Consider the following 20,769-nt stretch of genomic DNA (forward strand, 5'->3'; position numbering starts at 1 on the left):
AACTACGCACACACACACACACACACACACACACACACACACATATATATATATAATAAATATATACATATTGTGTGTGTGTGTGTGGTTTTTAATGTGTTGCGTCACATTAAACAAATTTGAAGTGTTTTCACACTTTGTCATTCTTTCCCTGTTTCTAATATAAATTCTCAAACAACATATATTCGAATAATAATAACTAAAAATCTGAACCTTTTTTCAGGCCCCCCAGTGGCACAGCGGTATGTCTGCGGACTTACAACGCTAGAATCCGGATTTCGATACCCGTGGTGGGAAGAGCACATATAGCCCATTGTGTAGCTTTGTGCTTAATTACAAACAAACCTCTTCTTTCAGATTTTTGTCATGCATAGACAGTATATCCACCTTAGATCCTTAACAAGTAGTATACGTGAAAAGGAACATTAAAAGAAAATTTTAGTTGAATTTGTTTTTTTTTGTCTGCGAGTGTTCTTATTTGTTAATGAGGTCTGCTTTGCGAATACGTCAAGAGGACATTTCAAATTATCGGTTGTATTTTGCAAAATAAGTCTTCTCATTAACATCATATTACAACGGTAGTCGTTTCGTTGTAATGGAAGACCGAACTGGTGAAATATTACAAGCATTATATATTTTACTTTGTTTCAATCCCTCATGAGTGTTTCTTCCCAGTGCATTTTATTTCGACTAACTTAGCTTGTAGCGTAAGTAACGCATGAACAAACAAACAAACAAACAAAAGTTCAGTCTTGAAGCAGATACTAAGCCCAGTTCTACTTTATATGTTAATCGTCTTCCACATTTGGAGCTATAAGGAAACAAATAGGATTTCATAATGGGGAAATACGTGTATGTCTAGCTGGTCGCTAAAATTAACTGAAAGTGGAATTATGAAAATAAAAATAACTGTTGAAAAGAAAATTCTGAAATGAAATGCAAAATTGGAAACGTTCGTAGCTGATACAACACAATTAACATCAAATCGCCTTTTTTTTTCTTCTTCTTCTTCAAACTTCCTTAATTCCTGCATTACAACAGATTAGTAAACATACTTATGGGAAGGAATTATCTAAACACTGAATCCTTTATAGCGGTTACGAAAAAATCTGCCTCCTAGTCTACTTCGCCGAATGTCAACAAGTACATGGACCACTACAACTTCTGCTACCGGCATGCCTACCCTCGAACCCGAACCCAACCGCAAACGTAGTACCAGTTTTCGATTTCCTGTGGACTCTAATAGTCAAGTGTCAACAGGACTAGGGGGCGCTGTGTCAGAGAATTCATTCGTCCGTGGAAGATCGGTTCGATCAATTAGGTGAGTAAATATAATCTATCAGGTACAGGATAGGCCAAAAGAAAGTATCGTGTATATTATTTCAACTACTGCGGTTGTGAATTTAATGTGAATTTTTCGAACAGTAAAAGATCCACCACGTGTGAGAAACAGCTATCTTTAACTAAACAAAGAAATATTCTACGTTCATCTGGAACATTAATTGTGATCATTGATAGAAGCGGTGGCAACTGTCCATCTGATTCTTTCTTTTTCTTTTTTTTGCGCAGCCTGGCAGAACCTGGCACTTGACTCACAATGTGAGGGTCGCGGATTCGAATTCTATCCTTAAACATACTTGCCCTTTCAGCCGTGGGGACGTTATTATGTGACTGTTAATTAAAACTAGTCTAAAGGCTGGCGGTGAGTAGTGTTGACTAAGACGACTAGGACGGATAGCCCTCGAGTAGTTTCGCGTGCAATTGAAAATAAACAAACAAATCCTGTGCTGCTATCAAATATTTTGGTTCGAGAGCAATGCATTTTGCTTTCCCGGTATAACGTGAGCTTTGAATCCAATTGTTATATTTTAATGTCGTGTAAGGGGATTGGTATGACATCAACATACCCTTATGTGATACTACAGGCAACTTCATGTGAAGTCTGCTGGTACTTTACCAACCAACAATGCGAATGGGTTAAACTAGGGAAGAGTTACGAGCATATTATTGTTTCAGTTACCAACAATGTGAATGGGTGAAAATAAGGAAGAGTTACGAAAATATTGTTTCAGTTACATTCGAGAAGCTTCATATGTATTTACACATGCTAGTCTATGAAATGATGTAACTGAAACAATGATATTTTCGTAACTCTTCCCTAGTTTCACCAACTAACGTTGTTGATTTGATAAGGTACTAGCAGATTTCACATTGAAATAAGAGTACAGCTTTTAGATTTTTTTTAAAGCATCTTCTAACCTTATAAACGCTACAGGATCTGAAAAATCATTTTTTTTCGGGTGCAATCTATCTGAACTCGCATCTAAATATAATTTGAAAAACTAACTTAGTTTTTTTAAGTATTAACTATAACTTAGCTTTATGTAGATTTTAGCTCGGGTTTCGTTTAATGATGCTCTTATATTCTAAACTTTTTTTATTATTTTCGTACACCAATCATTAATTTTGATATTGTTAGTGTCATAAGTTTGATTTCTTTCAAAGCAAAACTAAATTAGCATCAGATATTGACTTCTATCCCATGACAACTGTAGAATAAACTATTTCGTTCGCTTCTTCTGCGTCGTGACCTTATGACAGTAATAATATAAAATAAAAAAACAATTTTTGCGGATTTTTCGAAAGTTAGCAAAACTAACCGTGAATCATTTTTAATTTCTTTCACGTGAAATTGAAATTTTATTTTTCTCTTCGTTGATTTTTGAGATATACTAAAATTTATTTTCTCATTACTGTTAGTGTTATACGTGATTACGCAAGGGTGAATTCTGGAGAACTTTATATCAGTACCTCTACTCCAAGTCGTTTAATAACATAGTAACTATTGTTAAAATTATACTCTAGAAATGTATTTGATAAGTAAAAAGTTGCCAAGTAATATTTTATGTCGGTTCTCAGTAGCGCCTATAAAATCATTTACCGGTAATGCATAACGGTTAGAATTTATCTTTGTATATTAGTTTTTGCTTTTGAGATCTTTCTTTAAATATTACAGGTATATTATATAATGTTTAGTTTTAAAGTATCATCAACGGGAAAAATCTTAACATTTTTCTAACCTAAAGACAAAATTAGGTAAAAAAAGGACTAAATCAAAACTAACTGTGGACGTAGAAAAAGTAATAACACACTAATGTTTGATGATAACCACTAGCTATTTGAGGCTCCAGTGTACAAAAACTTCCATTATCCTCAATTCTATAGCTATCCGAAAACAAATTCCATTAGGAACCCGTTTGTTGTAACTGAACGTGACTGCCATGTTTGGTTCCGCTAGCTTGAGAGTACGGGTATAAACCATAGGTATCCTATAATGTTATAGTGTTGTAGAATATGTATGATATGAACACACATTGAAATATGGTCCCCTCGAAGCCAGTTTCGGGTTCAGTGGCCCTGAAAACATACTCTTAGAACCACGTCATACCTTGTTGACTTTCCGGGTGCATTTTATCAACAAATTTTATAGGGGGTAACACCTGATAGATAACGAGCCTACCAAACGTGGTCCTGCCAACTCCAAAAACTGTGACCAGAGTCTGCGAACAAACAAATTTACAAATTCAATTAATATAATATTTCATCCTAACGTTACATTTCAACGTGCTTTACTATCCATCTTGAAGTTCTATGTTTATCATTTTAGAATGATTTTGGAAATTTTATAGGGGGGGGGGGTTGTAAGGCATTTTTATTGTATTGTCACCAACAAAAGTTATTTTTTCGAGAAAATTTATAACTGAAGATTAACTTCTAATAAATAAATAAATAAATAATATATTAAATTATTATTTTATTTTGAATGAAAATTTTCAGATCGTCTGCTATAATTTATTTAGCAGTCTAAAGAGATTTTATTCATGTAATGCTCTTACAAAAACAGATGAACTGAGAAAAATATAAATTATTTTGCTTGTACAATTTCAGCCACAAACTGAATCATAATATTTATCTGATAGCACATTAAATATTTTATATGTTACACTTATGGTTTTGATACATATGTGTATCTCATTTTCAAATTTATTATATTCTAAGCAGTATTTAATATATTTATTCTCTAAAGTCCTAGCCAGGTTTTAGACTCTACAGCAGCGTCATCTTTCCCCAATAAAGCCCGTTCGTATTCTACAACATCTATTCCTGTCTGTGCTGCATCCTGCTTGGAAAAACAAGCCAAAACCGAACGAAAGGCCGTTTGCAGCCCATGTCCTATTTCTCCTGCAGGTACTGATATTCTCGGCGTTGAAAATGACAAAGAACATATAAGCCACGATGCAGTAGATAATTTAAACAGCCACAGTGGTCAAGTTGTCCAGAGCGCAGAAGATGAATCGTACGACCGCTTGCCAACCAGTCCTTTGCCACCATTGCCGTTTGTCCGGCGAGTGAATATAACATCTGACTACGAGAGCAGTAATGATTCTCCCAGCAGCTGTGACAATAACAATGCCAGAATTGTTCTTGAGGATTCCATAGAGGGCGCTGGATCGGCACAATCCTCGATTCTCATTCCTAGGTCTTTAGATGCTCAAATAACGACATCTACCGACGTTTCTCGATGTAGCTTCTGTGGCACTCGAACTGGAATTAGTGGTACAAAAGAAACAATCCGACATCATGAATTAATTTTTATTAATGATGTCCTAACACCAGCATCAAACAGGGAAATAAAGCAGGTCAGTAATCACAAGTACTTTTTTTTCATCTGTGCAAAATTGTTTCATAACTTTAATTATCAAATTGGTTAATATTCTATACGATGGACATTGTTTTCTCTAGATTATACTGCTGTGAATAAATTCAAGATAATTCTAAAAGGGAATCTGATTGAATATGTGTATTGCACATTTAAATATTTAAAATATGAGTGCCATTGTTGTGTCGGGTAAGTCAAACTGTAGTGAGGGGGGAATTTGTTTAGCTTTGCTATAAATAAACATACTAATACTAAATTACCTACATTTCTATTTTACAGTGTTCCTGTTTTTAATACATTACGTAAGCTTTTACCTATCAGTTTCCCTCTTTGTTTCAAAGTACATTACTTACATTATTATCCTTATAGTGTTCTTGTTTGTACAAAAGATACGTTATTTACATTTTGTCATTCAGTATTCTTGTTCTTTTTAGTTGACATTCCTAACTTACAAAGTTCTGTTATTTTCTATTGTTGCAAACGGTTTTTGTTTTCCCTGTTGTTCTGTATTCGATGTTTTCCGTTTGGCTTGTGTCTTATGTTTTTACGAAAAAAAGGACAATTGTCTATTAAGATGTTTTGTGAGCTGTTTTTGTTTTACGCACATAATATATAGGACATAAAGAACAACAAACAGAATTAAATTAAAGACGCTGCATAAATCAAATGGATCCCCAGGGTACAGGCTAAATGTGTTGGATCTAAAATGTGCCCTGTGTTTTGGAGGTAACTGCGGAAACAGTACACACATTCATGGTTAAGACTAGTAGCCTGTGTATTCCCATAGCAATGTGTGTCCTACTTCCGTAGTCACCTTCAAAATCCGGGGCACATTTTATATCCCACATTATAGCATGTAACCTGGGGATCCTTTTGATTTATGCAGCGTATTTAATTTAATTGTTTATCTGTTGAGTTTGTTTTGTTCATTTAAATGTCATTTATCACCGGTTTGGATTTGCTGTTTTTAACGCAGTCCATCCTTTTGATTTTATTTTGCTTGACTGTTTAAGTATTCATTTTCTTTACATTGTACCGTTTCGGTTAAATGTATTGTACATGGTTGAGTGTGTTATATTAAAAAGGTTTTGAATTCAAATCAGTAAACCATGTGAAACTACGGATGATATAAAGTCGCGGTGGAATGGCATATATCACACCTACATTTCGACATTATGTGGCTTTATCTAGTTAGTGTGGTGCTACCGAAGACTGGTCGCTTTTTTTTTGGAAGGGTATGTAACAGCCATTTCTGACGCAAAATATTCATACACTCAGATCATAAAGATGTATTCAGATCAGGGATTTAGAATTCCTTATATTTAATTGCGTTAGAAAACAAAGGAGTATGGATCAACGTGGTGCACCAGAACCGCCCTCCCCCAAAACAAATTGCAACAAATCGTATCCCAGCCATGATAAAGAAAATGCGACGTCGTGTCATAGATGAAAGTCCATGAACACAAACGTCAGTGACAAAAGCCGTCCACGTGTCCAGTGCAACAGTACACAACATAATGAAGAAGGACCTCCTTCAGAAAACGAGGCCAGGATATGCGTTCACTAAGATTAGGCTTCAACTCATTCTTCAAACACTTGTAAAATGAAATGAGTATGCATGCTCTTCTATACGAAGACATACCGGTTGAGTCAGCAGGCGCAAAGCCTTTGAATTTCTCTGCGATCCGACTGTTTAAACGAGCGATAGAAAACCATCGTCCACCTACTATAGATGTATTATGGAAGATTAACAGTGAGGTACCATGGACATGAAAGCTCTACGACGAGGTCATATGCAATGGAAACTACGCTGTAGGGTTATTGTCAAGATGAATAGTCGTTAAACAGAACATGACGGGATGGGTTTTCGAAATCGTTTTAATGTAACACTCTGCTCTCTGTATTTTATAATCTTATTTTCTTACACTAGGGAGGAACCAATTGAATATACCTGGTAGAGATATTTTGTTAACTGTTGTTCAAACAAAACTTATACTACTGTAATGATAAAAAAATAACCAAAACTATAATAATACGGATGTATAGTTTTAGGAAAATGTTGTGAAGAAGTATTACATTATCTTTTTACTGGACATACATTTTACCATAAATACTATCGATAATATAGGAATATCTACTCGATTTTGTATTTATTTTAAAGATTTCACCTTGTTCTGTTTTGTTTATTTTTGAAGTATATGTTTCAAGTATTTTATATTTAAAAATCTTAGGGACTAGTAGTTAAAAAAGTCAACATGATCTATCTAGGTATGACGTAAACTAAATAGCTTACGTGGACCTTTTTTTAACCATTTACTCAACGTACACAAGACTTTTTTATCAGAGATTTGATTAAAGTTCGTGGCGCGTAAGAGCTGACAACATAGAAACCAATGTACGTTATTTCATTTTGTTTGTAAAACTCTTTCAAATATAAGTCTATTCAGTTTTTGATTTGAACTTTTCTTTCAGAGTATATAAAAAAAAAATACGCACACGGTGCATCTTCTCTATTCCCCTGTTATTTTCTTGTCACTTTTACTCATTTCATATTACCGTATTCAAACTACCTGACGCTGTTTCTTGAAACAGACATAAGAAATCTGCCTGGTTGTTTCTTGGAAGACTTCTAACAAGATGTCGAAAACGCCATACAAGATGCTCATGTTTTTTAATGCGTTTTACGTTCCCGTGATGCACATTCTTGTCAAGACTTTCACTTCATTAGTAACGATATGCGATGGTAGAGACATAGTTTCATAAACAACTTTTGTTCTTATACATCTACACATGCTACTCTTAATGACTTTGCTGAAAAGTAAGCACACATACTGGCAAGAAAGTTTATTTCGAAGATTCACTCCCGAGTGAAAAATTATAGTCTTCTAAATGAATATTGTAGTGCGAGTTTATTTACACGACTGGCTGTAGTCATACTGAGCAAATAGTACAAAATCTGAAACACATGAAAAGTATGAACTTTCGCTTCCTAACAGTTTTAGAAAAAAAAAAAAATACAGAGTAAAAAACCCATTCAAAGAGTTTGCACGTTAATAACACTAATATATTTCACACCATTGCATTTATTATTCATGCAATTGATTATATGGATATCCTAAGCCACTCTGTGTTTGTCGTATATAGCAAGCTTAATTAGACTTGGTATTGAGCGAAAGGCCTCGTCGGCACTGGATATGGCAGATAGTGTGTTGACATATTTCATATTCTTCTTTGCTTTCACTAACAGGACCGTTTTATCGAAATAGCAAAAAAGGGCAGCTGCCCGGGACCCACCGTGTGTTGCGAGTATAATAATAATAGTAATAAAAATATGAAGTGTACAATAAAATAATAATAAACCAGTTTTTTAAATATATCTTTTTCTTTTTTATTTCTTTATTTTTCATCACCAATAAATCTAGCTTATCAAATTGTATGTAAAGGTAAACGGGGGCACTAGTTTATACTTCGCCCAGGGCCAACCAGTGTGCCTTAACGCGGCACTGCTCACTTGCACGTTTTTAGACGTACTAAACTATAGTGGTTAAAAATGGAATCGCTGTTCAGATCAACTAATTTCTACAGAGACTTGTGTAAAATAATAAAAAACGTTATTTCTTATAGTTGCGGGACCGCCGTCGCCACTGGGACCAGTGAGGATCCTGCTCGACCAGCGCTAACATGCTGCCCCCGCCATAGTTTGTTCTTCCCACAGCCTTAATAAATTATCAATAAATTATACAAATAGTAGAGTTTTACATTACTTTTGTGAAAACTTGAGTCAACTTTAGATTTCTGTTAGGTCGAATGTGTGTCAACTTTAAGATTTTACAACATATACTGAGGAAGTATAAGAGTCTTTTAGCTCCTTTTACCAGAACGTTCTTATTAAATCCTTTACCTACAATTTGGGAGAAAAATATAGGTGCTTAGAAGTCGTTTTTTACGTCCCGCTATTCGAGATATGGGAAATGAAGTTAAAGACATGTGTCTGTTATACTCGTATACCTGCTAATTGTTAAAAGATTTAGCTTTTTTTTAATCGTTATCAAGGGGTTAATGGTAAAGTACTTAATTTGTTTTTCTGCTATCTTTAGTATTCTGTAAACTTGTTTTCCCTGTTTTAGTTATCTGTATTGTTATAACCACTATTGTCGCTGTCGTATCCCATCTCCGGCCTGATGAGCCCTGGTATTGTGCGAAAAGCCTCGTCGGCACTGAAAATAACAGATAGTGTGGTTGAAACATTTTCATACATTTTTACTTACTTCACTCTTACGTTTTTAGAATTGATTCATTTATTTAAAATATATATCGTAGAGTTTCGTGTTATAGTATCACATGGTATCGTGTCACATTTTTAGTATAGATGTAATTGTACTGTCTGAGCAGCAAGTTTTTTACGATAGTCCGGGTTTAAACTATGACGATATTTGAGTATACAGTGTGTTAAATGAAATAAAATCAACTGTCTTCCTTCTAGATGGCTCAGTGGTAAGTCTGAGGGGGCTTATAACACAAAATCGTGTTTCGATACTATATTATGGTACCATAATGGGCAGAGCACAAACAGCCCATTTTGTAGGTTTGTGCTCAACAACAAAACCAACTACCTGTGTTAATTCATGGTCTTTCAAGTGATTCAAGATACTATTAAAATGGACAAAAACAAGCATGTTTATACAGAACAAGATCAAACGTGACTTCGGAATCATGAGTGTGCAGAAAAAAATGTAACTGGGCTTATCCCAGTGGTTAACGCGCTGGATTTTGGATCAGAAGGGCAATCAGTGGTTCGCGCCTCGTTGCCGAAAAACAAATAGCACTTAGCCTTTTGGGGCTGTTGATGCATTAAGAAAGTGTTGAACAAATCCTACAGTTCGATTAGAATATCCCAAGAAATAGCGGGTACTGTTGACTAACTGCCTTCCCTCTTGTGTACCAGTTCAAACTTAGGGACGGTTTGAAATACAGATAAATTTTAATATCAAAATTAATGAAGTTTGCGTTCAAATTTTACCAGTAAAATTGGCTCACTTTCCTGCATGTTAGATAATTATTTGTAAAAACCGTAATAATACTCCAAAAGAATACAAGAACTCACATTTTCTGTTATATCAATATTATAACTTTTAGGATTAATTTCCATATCTAACTTTTTATATAGGATGCGTAATTCACATGGATTAGTGGAAATAATGCGATTGATTTATGACTTTTTCTGACATTTTGTGGCTGTTGAGAATTGAAACGAAAGTTTACATGTCGAACTTTATAATAAACATTGATCAAACTGTTGATGAAGTTGGTCGGTGATTTTGTATTTTGGTTTAAACCTTCAATCGATAAATTTCTGTTCGGATTTTCATATTTTTATTTCTATAATTTATTGAAGTAGTATTAAAATTCTATAAGTTTTGATCGTTTTTCGTGTTTGATGTGGTGTATTGGATGATATATGAAGTGTCTAGCTTGAAAATTGTACTGTATGTACTACGGATTAAATCTTCAGTATTCATTATCATTTCCGTTTGTTTTATGCTACCCAGCTTATATTAATTAATTGTAGAATAGGAAGAATTATGTTTTCGTTTGAGTAAATTGTACATTTAATGGAAAATGTATGACTACTGTATTCACGATTGATCGATACTCAGACTTTATATATGATGTGACGTGTAGAAGAGGTCTTCCACTTCAGCTTCTTCGCGCGTTTGTATCAACTGAAACTCAAGGAACACCTTGAGTGCAGATGTAGCATCAAAGTAAATCATGTTACAGCAGCAACAGAGAAAGAATTATTGATTTTCCAAGCTTCACTTATTGGATGATGTGAAATTTCAAGGTTCGCTTCATTTGTATTAGTTCGACACTAACAATGGATCAGATGTATTCCACTCTTGAAACCTTTAATCTCTTTCTCTAGCTTTCCGAAAGTTGAAATATTTCGTGTGGTGTCATTAAATTTATCATTTTTAAACATAATCAGGATGAAAGTTGAACTATAGTTAATAACACGTATTAAGCTGGATAGTTAAGTTTTGTCTTTCTGCCAGTATCTTGTTTTTTGTTATTGGTTTTCACAACGCGCGGGATTTGAAAGGTTAAAAATTGCACCTTTTTTTTACATATGATTGGCGTTTACTTTTCCCATATTTATTTTTCAGACTTACTTTTTCACATTTAAATCTTCTTTTGAAATCTTCCACATTTTGTTTAATGCTTGTTAATTGCACGGATAGTCAGATAAATAGCGGACAGAATAGACTGATCATTCTACATACGTCTCGGTGAACATAGGCGTGCTTAATATTCGTAAATATAAAAGTTGTTAATCCTGTTTTGGTTTTAAGATTTTTTTACCAAAAATACTCAACATTTTCAAAATCAAACAGAGAAGATGATAGTAGTAGCTCAGCGGAAAGTTTGTGGGTTTATAAGGTTTATGACACTAAATATCGGGTTTCATAGCTTTAATCATGCCTTCAATTCTCTATCTATAATTATAAAAGGGATACTGTTCTGCTGATAGGATCAAGATTCAGTAAATATAAATAGGTATATAATAATGACAATGTGTAACACTTTTATAAATAATATTAACGTGTGGCTCAGTGGTAAGTCTGAGAGCTATAGCGCTAAAAATCGGGTTACGATACACACGGTGGATAGAGTACAGCCCATTATGCACTTAGCAACAAACAAAGTCTAGTTTTGAAACGCCTACATTTATTCACCCATTTGAGACATTACATTTCAGAAACTGATATTTATTTAAGATTTAAATTTTCAGGACTTAGCATAGTTTTACCCAGAAAAATTGTCTTTAGTTTTAAGTTGGATTTTACTGCGTCTTGAATTTGTTATGTCCATTTTGATATATTTTTGAAAGTGGAACAATTGAATTATTGAAGTTTTTAACACGCACAAATTGCCTTTCCACGTCTAATTTTTTTATATATTTTTGAAAGTGGAACAATTGAATTATTGAAGTTTTTAACACGCACAAATTGCCTTTCCACGTCTAATTTTTTTTACGAAAATCTATAAGACAACATGTAATATAATTGAATTTTTATTCCTTGTCATTCCTGTGGTTTTGAGATTCCGTGGTTTGTGTCTCGTTACAGTAAGAAACAAAACATCGCGCTGTGCACTTTGGGACTGTTTATGCATTATAAGAGTGACAGTTAAACTCTCACCGTTCAGTCTGACAAGAGTTTGCAGTGGTGTTTATTATAGCTTTCTTCCCTCTTGTCCAACGGTAGCGTCGCGAGTTTGGAGGGAAAAACATCATATGTACCAAAAAACAAACTGTCACGTTAGTATCTGTATTGTCCGCTAGAGGCGCTATTGGTGGATCTCATTAGCCTAATTTTGTATTTAATGACTTCATTTACACCAACAAATGCTTTTGTCATAACTTAATCTTAGATAGGTAATAACAGTACATAGGTCCATTCTTACGAGAGTTGTCCTTCCAATAATGTAAGTAAATGTAAACTGCCACTCTTCTCCCTGTAAACACTAAACTTCTTCAAATTTCGTGAAATGACTATTTCCTTGGTGATGTGTGCATGTATAAACTCTTCTTATAAACTTGTTGTCGAGCCATTTCTTCATTAAAAGACACTTTAAAGGAGGTCGCCTACATTGTGAACCAGACTTAAAATGTTTTAGAATAACTGTTTCTTGTACTAATGGTGTAAGGCTTAATTTCGGAGGCGCATCTTAACAACTTCAATAATCTGATTGAATCGGGATGAATCAAACGGCTCCCCATTACTTTAGTTCAAACGGCTCCTCATCGATTTAGTTCGGTCTTGTATACCTGTAAGTGCAACAGTTTTCCTTTGCTTCAGCAAAACATTCATTCAAGAAATAAAAGGGCTAAGGTAAATGTTTATTAGCTTCGCTGTATGTATAGAAATTGTATGAACCGTTAAACTTACAATGGATCCAAGGCCCAAAGACTAATTATTTATATGGACCTTTTGTAAAACAAAACAAAAACAAAAAAACGACCTTTATCACCACATTACGTAATTCAATTACTACCTATCTCTGCTCTGTAGTAACTGTTTTATGTACCTACTATATTAAATTTACGTGTGTTTAATGGATTATGCACTGTGGCTACATTATGTTTTAAACTCCATATTCTCTATGCTATGCAGATCGATTTATATGCTCACATATTTTGATTAAATATATTATAATGACTGCATGTGTGTGTTTTGTGTGTCGCTTATATGTGCAACGTGTTCAAACGAAAGAAGAAAAAAAAACGGGTCAAAAAAGTTATTATTCATGGGCCATTTGGAATAATATGGGTCGCCACAAAAAATGTTCAGAAACGTCCTGTTTTAGGTGTTTCACTCCTTATATTGTTGGTTTTCAATGTACTACGAGTGGAATTTTTTTTTTTATAATTTTCTTAGATGTTCTTAACACGTAATATTTTAATGTTAGTCCAATTCAAATGCTATATTTTTAGATAAAGTAACTGATTAATTTAAGCAAAATAAAATAGGCTTAACTATTTCTTACAGCTACTTTACTCATCTTCTGAACGTGCTGAATCTCGGCATCGTTTTGCCAGTATATTGCATTCATGCAATTTTACCTCTGTTGACCTAATAGAACTCCAGTAGTTATTGTAGTAGAGACTCGAGTACCCTGTCTCTGAAAGAATAGTTAAAATTTGTCGTAATATAAATTTCGAGACACTGTATTATCAGAATTTGAGACCTGGAGGCTTCGCGTGCGTGTTATTTATTATTCATACAATTATTCTTTTAAGCAAAGAAAACAAATTGACGATGCATGTTGTTTTACGCACATGGATATATTAGGGATTTCTCGGTATATTATGCTAGTTTATAACTTAAAAACGTTTCTATTTTTTTTTGTTTATTCTAGGTAAATGCCATAAAATGATAGTTTTAAACTGAGACTTTTTACAGCATTAATAACAAAGGTGATGTGATTTCCTCGATGAAAAGCAAAATACATGCATTTCAGCAACTTGGGAAAACATTTTACCTTAAGTCATGTTGTTACCATGACAACAGAAACTGTTTAACAATCGAAACGCAAGGGGAACAGAAGCGAGACTTATGGGTGTTATCACTAAGAGCAAAGCATCTATACTAAGTAGGCGTGCTTACACTCCAGTTTTTTTTTATCCTGCTATTTATGATTTCGGAGCATCAACAAAATGTAAAACTGAACAAATAACAAACTTTTTGATAGAAGCTAACTTTGTGACTGACAAAATATGGTCGAAAATGTCATTTTGATTGGGAATTCGTTCACTGTATTGTTAACCCGCAGGTTACCGGGTTGTTTTTACACCGTTCACTACATTGTTGACCTTCACATTACTGACTTGTTTTTATACCGTTCACTGCATTGTTAACCTTCAATGTCATTTTGATTGGAATGCTCATTTCTCGGTGCAATTGATTTTTTTTTTCCTTTTTAAACGGAAGAGGAAACTATATCAAACTGCGTGTTTTTGTTATTTGTTACGAAGTAATTGAGGCCCGGCATGGCCAGGTGGTTAGAGCGCTCGACTCTTAATCTGTGGATCGCGGGTTCGAATCCCCGTCACAACAAACATGCTCGCCCTTTCAGCCGTGGGTGCGTTATAATGTGCCGGTCAATCCCACTATTCGTTGTTAAAAGAGATGGCGGTGGGTGGTGATGACTAACTGCCTTCCTTCTAATCTTTCACTGCTAAATTAGTGACGGCTAGCGCAGATAGCCCTCGTGTAGCTTTGCGCGCAATTCAAAACAAACGAAATAATAGAAGAAATTGTTTTCTTTTTTTTTTTTGCATTAATTTATTGTATATATTATAAACACTAAGTGTGGGATGTAACGTTCTCAGTATTAGCCAGCTTGTATCATTCCAACAAGCATAGCGTAAAAACAACAGTTTTTACAATAAAAATAAATAAATGATGAATATAAAACGTGTAACATTTCGACATTTTCGGATAACTTGAAAATTAAAATATATTCGAACTATCGTAATATTTATAGACAAACTCGATCACATCGTGCTTACATTTAAATTGTAGCATTTGAGACACTGATTATTCAACTGTCACAACAACGCATTCATTGTCAAAAGCCCTCCCCCAGTGGCACAGCGGAATTTCTGCGGACTTATAACGCTAGAATCTGGGTTTCGATACCCGTGGTGGGCAGAGCACAGATAGCCCATTGTGCAGCTTTGTGCTTAATTACAAACAAACAAACACTGTTAAAAATGAGTAATACTGTTTCCTTTTGGGTAGTTTTGTTGTTTGTTTGTATTTCGCAGAATTCTTGTAATTAAGCTCATCTTTTCGTCACTTGATGGCAGTTGCAGCTCTCAGTTAATAAAAAAAAAATCAGGAAAAAAACTGATATTTTATCACCAACCTCAAAAATATAGAACAGTAAAAAAAAAAACATACTTTAGGCTTATCGATTTATTTGTACTCGAGTTCGAATCATCGATCGTTCATAGCTGAAGATACATTGGTAACCACCAATCATTGTCATGCCAGGCAAGGCATAACTATTGTTCGAACTATGAAACTCCGAAATAAGCTCCAAATCAAGATGAATTGTGTCACTTTTTAACAAACTCACTTTTAATTAATTATACGGATAAAAAAAAGTCTAGAGAGACAACTGTTCTGTGACTCACGTCATGAGATGTCACGTCCATGAATGTCATAGAGCGGAACAAGAATATTTGTTACAAGAATGTAACAATAATTTTATGGCCAAAATAAGATTAATATATATAAAAAATAACAAATGTTTTATTTATCAGAATTTTTGAGGAGGCATGGCTTTCTCTGACGACCCGCCACTGCATGATGACGATTCGATTTGGACTGAAAACGGCAATTGGATTAATCTGTATTCCAATACTTTAAAATCGAATTACACGTTCAGATATTATCGTCCAATATATATATGTACTAGGCGTGTAGAACCTCCGGGCAGTTTGACTCGTACAATGATAACCAACAAAGAAATACGCAAGTTTGACGTCTGTAGTAATGTGATTATCACCAGGTCATTAATTTATAGAAGAACGACCTTATCCAAAGTACGCGCCTTTCACACTGTGTTACATACAGTTATTGTAGCTGCCTAATGTTGAATGAAGTATATAGCAAACATAAATACTCCAGTTCTCAATAAACCAATAGATAGATCTGTGTGTGTGTGTGTGTGTATTATGGTTAGTTGAAATAAACTTTCACTTGTTTTCCAGCTTGGTAAGACCATAGTCTACAAACGTTACCCGTATAAAATCGTGCGACTAGAACACCACACATAATTTAATATTTATAATTTGCAGTCAGTAGAGATTGAAAACAAATAAGCATAAAATATTATTAAAATACATGTTACATACTTCCTTAGGCCTTAGATTTATCGAAGTTTTAATAACGAACTAGTAAATATAACATATAAATGCTTAACATTAACAGATTGAGTGCATTATCCAAACTTCTAAACCAACCTATGGTTTTCTTTTATAGATTTTCGTGAAAAAATGGAATTATATATATATAATTGAAATATTGAATTAAGTTATACTTTGTTTAACAGTTCAGCAACAAGTGATACGTCTCCTCTGGTGGGTAAGCAATAAGTTCACGGATGTACAACGCTAAAATCCGGGGTTCGTTTTCAAGCGTTGGTTAGAACGCAGATAGTCCATTGTTTAGCTTTTCGCTAAAAAGAAAAAAAAACGACAACAACAAATAATGCCCTGCAACGTCTCTTTGCGAGATCAGATTATTTGTAATAGTTATAAATACACCATCTTTGATACACGTTATTAGTTTCATTCGAAATTTGCGAGATAATTAATGATGCCATAAAATATATAAAATCTTTAGTTAAATTTATTTAAGTGTTTAGAATACCAATTATTATATGGCTACTGTTATTTTAAATGCATATTACTCTTACAGGCGTTTTCCGTTTCATCTATTTAGTTGAACAACAAGTAACCTTCTTTATTCTCTGCTCTTCCATAATCCATAAACTAATTTGTAGTTCATTATCCGCTTTTCTTTCTTTCATTGTATTTCAACTCTCTTTCATAATATTGGTTTTTAAAGTCTTAGAAATCATTCCTATTCTAGAATTTTCTTTTGGACTAACGATCCGATAAAAAAGTCCAAGATATTATTCTTTTCTCTTCTTCAGTCTCCAGATATTCCTGGTGACGTGACTTTCCGTGGTACTCTTTGCGACAGTCTCATGTACGATCTCGATGTCTTGCATTCCGATGAGTTACTAAGTCGAATAAACGAGTGGGATTATCCAATCTTCGAACTTCAACAAAAAGCAGGGAAATGTATCCTTAGTCAGGTAGGTTTTATTTACTTAAAAAAACTTGTTTGTTTTTGTATGTGTGTGTTTGTTATACCAAAATTACACACTGTTTAGTTTTGGTGACTTGAGTATTTGAATTATGGTCACATTATGATATGCGAGTTCAATGAAATAAAACTCTTCCACAGTTTGTAATCAGATAAGAATTTATATTGTGTTTTATTAGTTACGTAGTCTAAATTTGAATTACACCCAAAGAAGAAAGGGTGCATTTACTCAAATGGGGGCCCGGCATGGCCAGGTGGATAAGGCGCTCGACTCACAATCTGAAGGTCGCGGGTTCGAATCCGCATACCACCAAACATGCTCGCCCTTTCAGCCGTGGGGGCGTTATAATGTGACGGTCAATCCCACTATTCGTTGGTAAAAGAGTAGCCCAAGAGTTGGCGGTGGGTGGTGATGACTAGCTGCCTTCCCTCTAGTCTTACACTACTAAATTAGGGACGGCTAGCGCAGATAGCCCTCGTGTAGCTTTGCGCGAAATTCAAAAAAACAAACAAACAAACAAACTCAAATGGGGCTTGGCATGGCCTGGTGGTTAGAGCGCTCGATCGAAATCCAGCGTTAAATATATTCGCCCTTTCAGCTGAGGGAGACTTGTAATGTGACAGTCAATTCCACTAGTCGTTAGTAAAAGAGTAGCTCAACTGTTAGCAGTAGATGATGCAGGTCGATTATCTTTCCTCTAGTCGTCAGTTCAAACTATGGATGGCTTAAGGTAGCTTTACTAGTTTTGCCACAAGCAAAACAAACTTGAGCTAATCTTGCTCTAGTAGAATAACCTCGTGGAAAAGTGACTTGTATTTTAAATACGAAAAAAAAATCAGTTACAGAAATCTCGCATGAGAACTTTTCTCGAACTTAGGAAAACAAAATAGTACATCAGTTAGGATATAGAGTAGTAATTGTTCAAGAATTGTTATAGGAGGGATACCAGGCGGTACTAAAAGGGGGAGATAGGGTTTTATCATATAATATAGCCTGAAACATACTGATAAGTGTACTACTTTTTAAACGAGTTTATTTTTACCATCCTAAAATATAACTCCTTTTGAAAATATTTTATTTTATTGCCTGGTGATGTAGAATTTGCATTACTGTATTTGTTTGGAATCTCTTATCTCCAAATGTATTTCAAGTAATTTCCTTTTTAACTAGACAAGTACCTTAAATTCTGCGATGTTTTAATGAAAATTTTAATGTAATTCCTTCAAATTGATCAACCAGTATTTTCTATACAACATCCTTTCAATAGAAATAATTTTCAGTATAGGGATTTCATTTACTTCGACTAGTAACTTTAGTTAACCTAGTTCCCATATTTGTTCATCCTGCAGATGTGCTATAAAGTTTTCCTAGAAGTTGGTTTATTCGAAGCCTTCCGAATCCCATTACCCGAGTTTCTTAATTATTTTCACGCCCTGGAGACTGGCTACAATGACAAACCATGTGAGTCTGATATGTTTCTCTCTTTCTGTCTCAGTTCGTTTAATTGTATATAGAAGAATAGTGTTTTGTACAATTGGCATTAAGCCACAAAGTAGATGCAATTACCACACACAACGTGCAGAAATTACTCTCTTAAAATTTGCTTGCGAGAATATTCATATTTTAATTTAGTCACATTTTTCCAGCCTGCAATGAAGTAAAAATTATCTAAATACCATTCAGTAATAGAAAACGAACTGAAAAATTTGATTTAAACTTGAGCGTCGATTGGCCGAGTGATAAAGCCCCTGCTGTATTTCAGAGCTAATGAGCTTGATTTGATTGAATCCGTGTGACACCACAGAATTTTGCCCGCGCTTGTATGCGTTATCAGAGTGACAGTCAATCCATCAGCATGGATAATAAGTGATAGAGCGCTGTTGACTGGCTGCCTTCTCTCTTGTCAAATGTTCAAAATTAACGGCAGCAGCTAGCCTTAATAGCGTTGTCATAAATACAAAATAATAATATTTAAATTTCTAACTTTGTATTTTATAACTGCGCAACATTTATTTGGAAAATTAAGATTAGCTTGAAAGAAAATTATTCAGATATGCCCTTCATACATAGATTATCTTGTTATTAAAAGCTCTTCTAGAATTACTCAAATCAGTTGGTGAACAAATACGAAATGCTCTAGCGACGCTATAAAACTTAATATAAATGAAAAGTAAAATAGTGGTTTATTAACCAAATGGAAGAATTACATCTGTAGCCAAAACACAAATATTTGTAGGTTTCTAAGGGACCATATGAGCATTTTGTTAAGGTATCACGAAAAGTAATCAATTTCTTCCTGATGCATTATCAAACTTTTTGAGCGCCAAGAAGGCAGGGTGCGGTTGAATTATCGTTATTAAAACCTTTAATAATGCTTTGAATGCGAAAGTTCAACCACCCAGAGTCCAACCACCCAAATTATCATCTTTCTTAAGTAACATAGAGAAACTATGCGGTGGTAATGTCTCCAGGTGGCTCAGCTGTATACTTGGTCTTATAACACTAGAATTCGAAACTCGATCTCTGCAATGGACACAGCAAAGATGGCCCAATGAACAGCTTTGTGCTAAAACAGTAGTAAAAACAAAATGAAATAATTGAAAAATGGAAATTTTTACGTAAGAGGAAATTTCAAACATTCTTTTTTAGGCCACCTTTAAAATAAACATATCTGATTTCAGTTTTTTATTGTAAGCTAAATTTTGGCCACAAAAAGATAACACTTATAGTAATACATTTGTCTTTCCAAAATTGACATGATTTGTTTTCTAAATCCCATAATCTCAGTTTCTATCTTTCCAAATTCTTTAGGAATGCTCAACTTCTTTTTTTCTTTTTCCTGCGATCAGTCGATTTAGTTTGATAAACAACTTTACCAAATTACTAATTACATTATCAGAATAAAGTGAAAATTTTGGTGGGCCATAGCGACCCTCCCAATACAAAAAACGAACCTACAAGTAATTCGCGAACCTTTTTTAAAATTAAGCTGTATTTTATAACTTAATTCCCATCATCATTATCATTACATGTGTGACGTCTATCGACAACTGATATGTAGTAACCTGACCTGCCCTTTATATTCTGATACCTCACAATAGGTCGTCGGTTGAAAACGTATACATTTAAATTAAAGGGATGAAATGCGCTACGAAATTCACGAAACATTTTGTTAACTTAAAATATCCATTCTTAGGCCCCACCATTAGCGGCTCCAGCACCAAAACGTATATATATATTTGGGGGGGAGGGACAAGACATCTTATACTCACGAGTAATTTTAAATAGACTTGTTATTCCCCCCCCCCCCACTCCCTAAATTTTAGCATGCTAAGTTGCATTGAGCCAAACGTATTGTATTGAGTTTTGAAGCCCCAAAGTACTCACAGACCTTGGAAAAGATCAGAAGGTTTTGACCATTCTAGTATCTCTGGCAAATGTTTGTGGGAGGTGGGGGTGAAATAACAAGTCCCTCTAAAAGTGGATCGATAAATAATGTTCTTTCGAGCATTATTTAATTAAATAAATATTTTAGTGCAGTAGTACCATTAGTATATAATAAAAAAAACTAGGTTTAAAAGGAATACTGTATTTTTCGGAATATAAGACGGACCCTTATTTTGAAGACAAAGTTTTGGGGG

At 34.3% G+C, this 20,769-nt stretch overlaps 1 protein-coding gene across 4 annotated transcripts in view; it reads left to right on the forward strand.

The window, feature by feature from the left end:
* Positions 1-20,769, forward strand: part of LOC106461273 (cGMP-inhibited 3',5'-cyclic phosphodiesterase A-like) — a 159,314-nt gene that overhangs the window by 100,025 nt on the left and 38,520 nt on the right. For all 4 annotated transcript variants that reach the window (XM_022388450.1, XM_022388455.1, XM_022388466.1 and 1 more), the window contains exons 3-6: positions 1,095-1,321; positions 4,088-4,700; positions 16,952-17,116; positions 18,478-18,589. In XM_022388450.1, the coding sequence (XP_022244158.1) occupies positions 1,095-1,321; positions 4,088-4,700; positions 16,952-17,116; positions 18,478-18,589 (1,117 nt within the window). The remainder of the gene's footprint in view (positions 1-1,094; positions 1,322-4,087; positions 4,701-16,951; positions 17,117-18,477; positions 18,590-20,769) is intronic.

This window comes from Limulus polyphemus, unplaced genomic scaffold (assembly GCF_000517525.1).
Source record: "Limulus polyphemus unplaced genomic scaffold, Limulus_polyphemus-2.1.2 Scaffold38, whole genome shotgun sequence".
Lineage (NCBI taxonomy): Eukaryota > Metazoa > Arthropoda > Merostomata > Xiphosura > Limulidae > Limulus > Limulus polyphemus.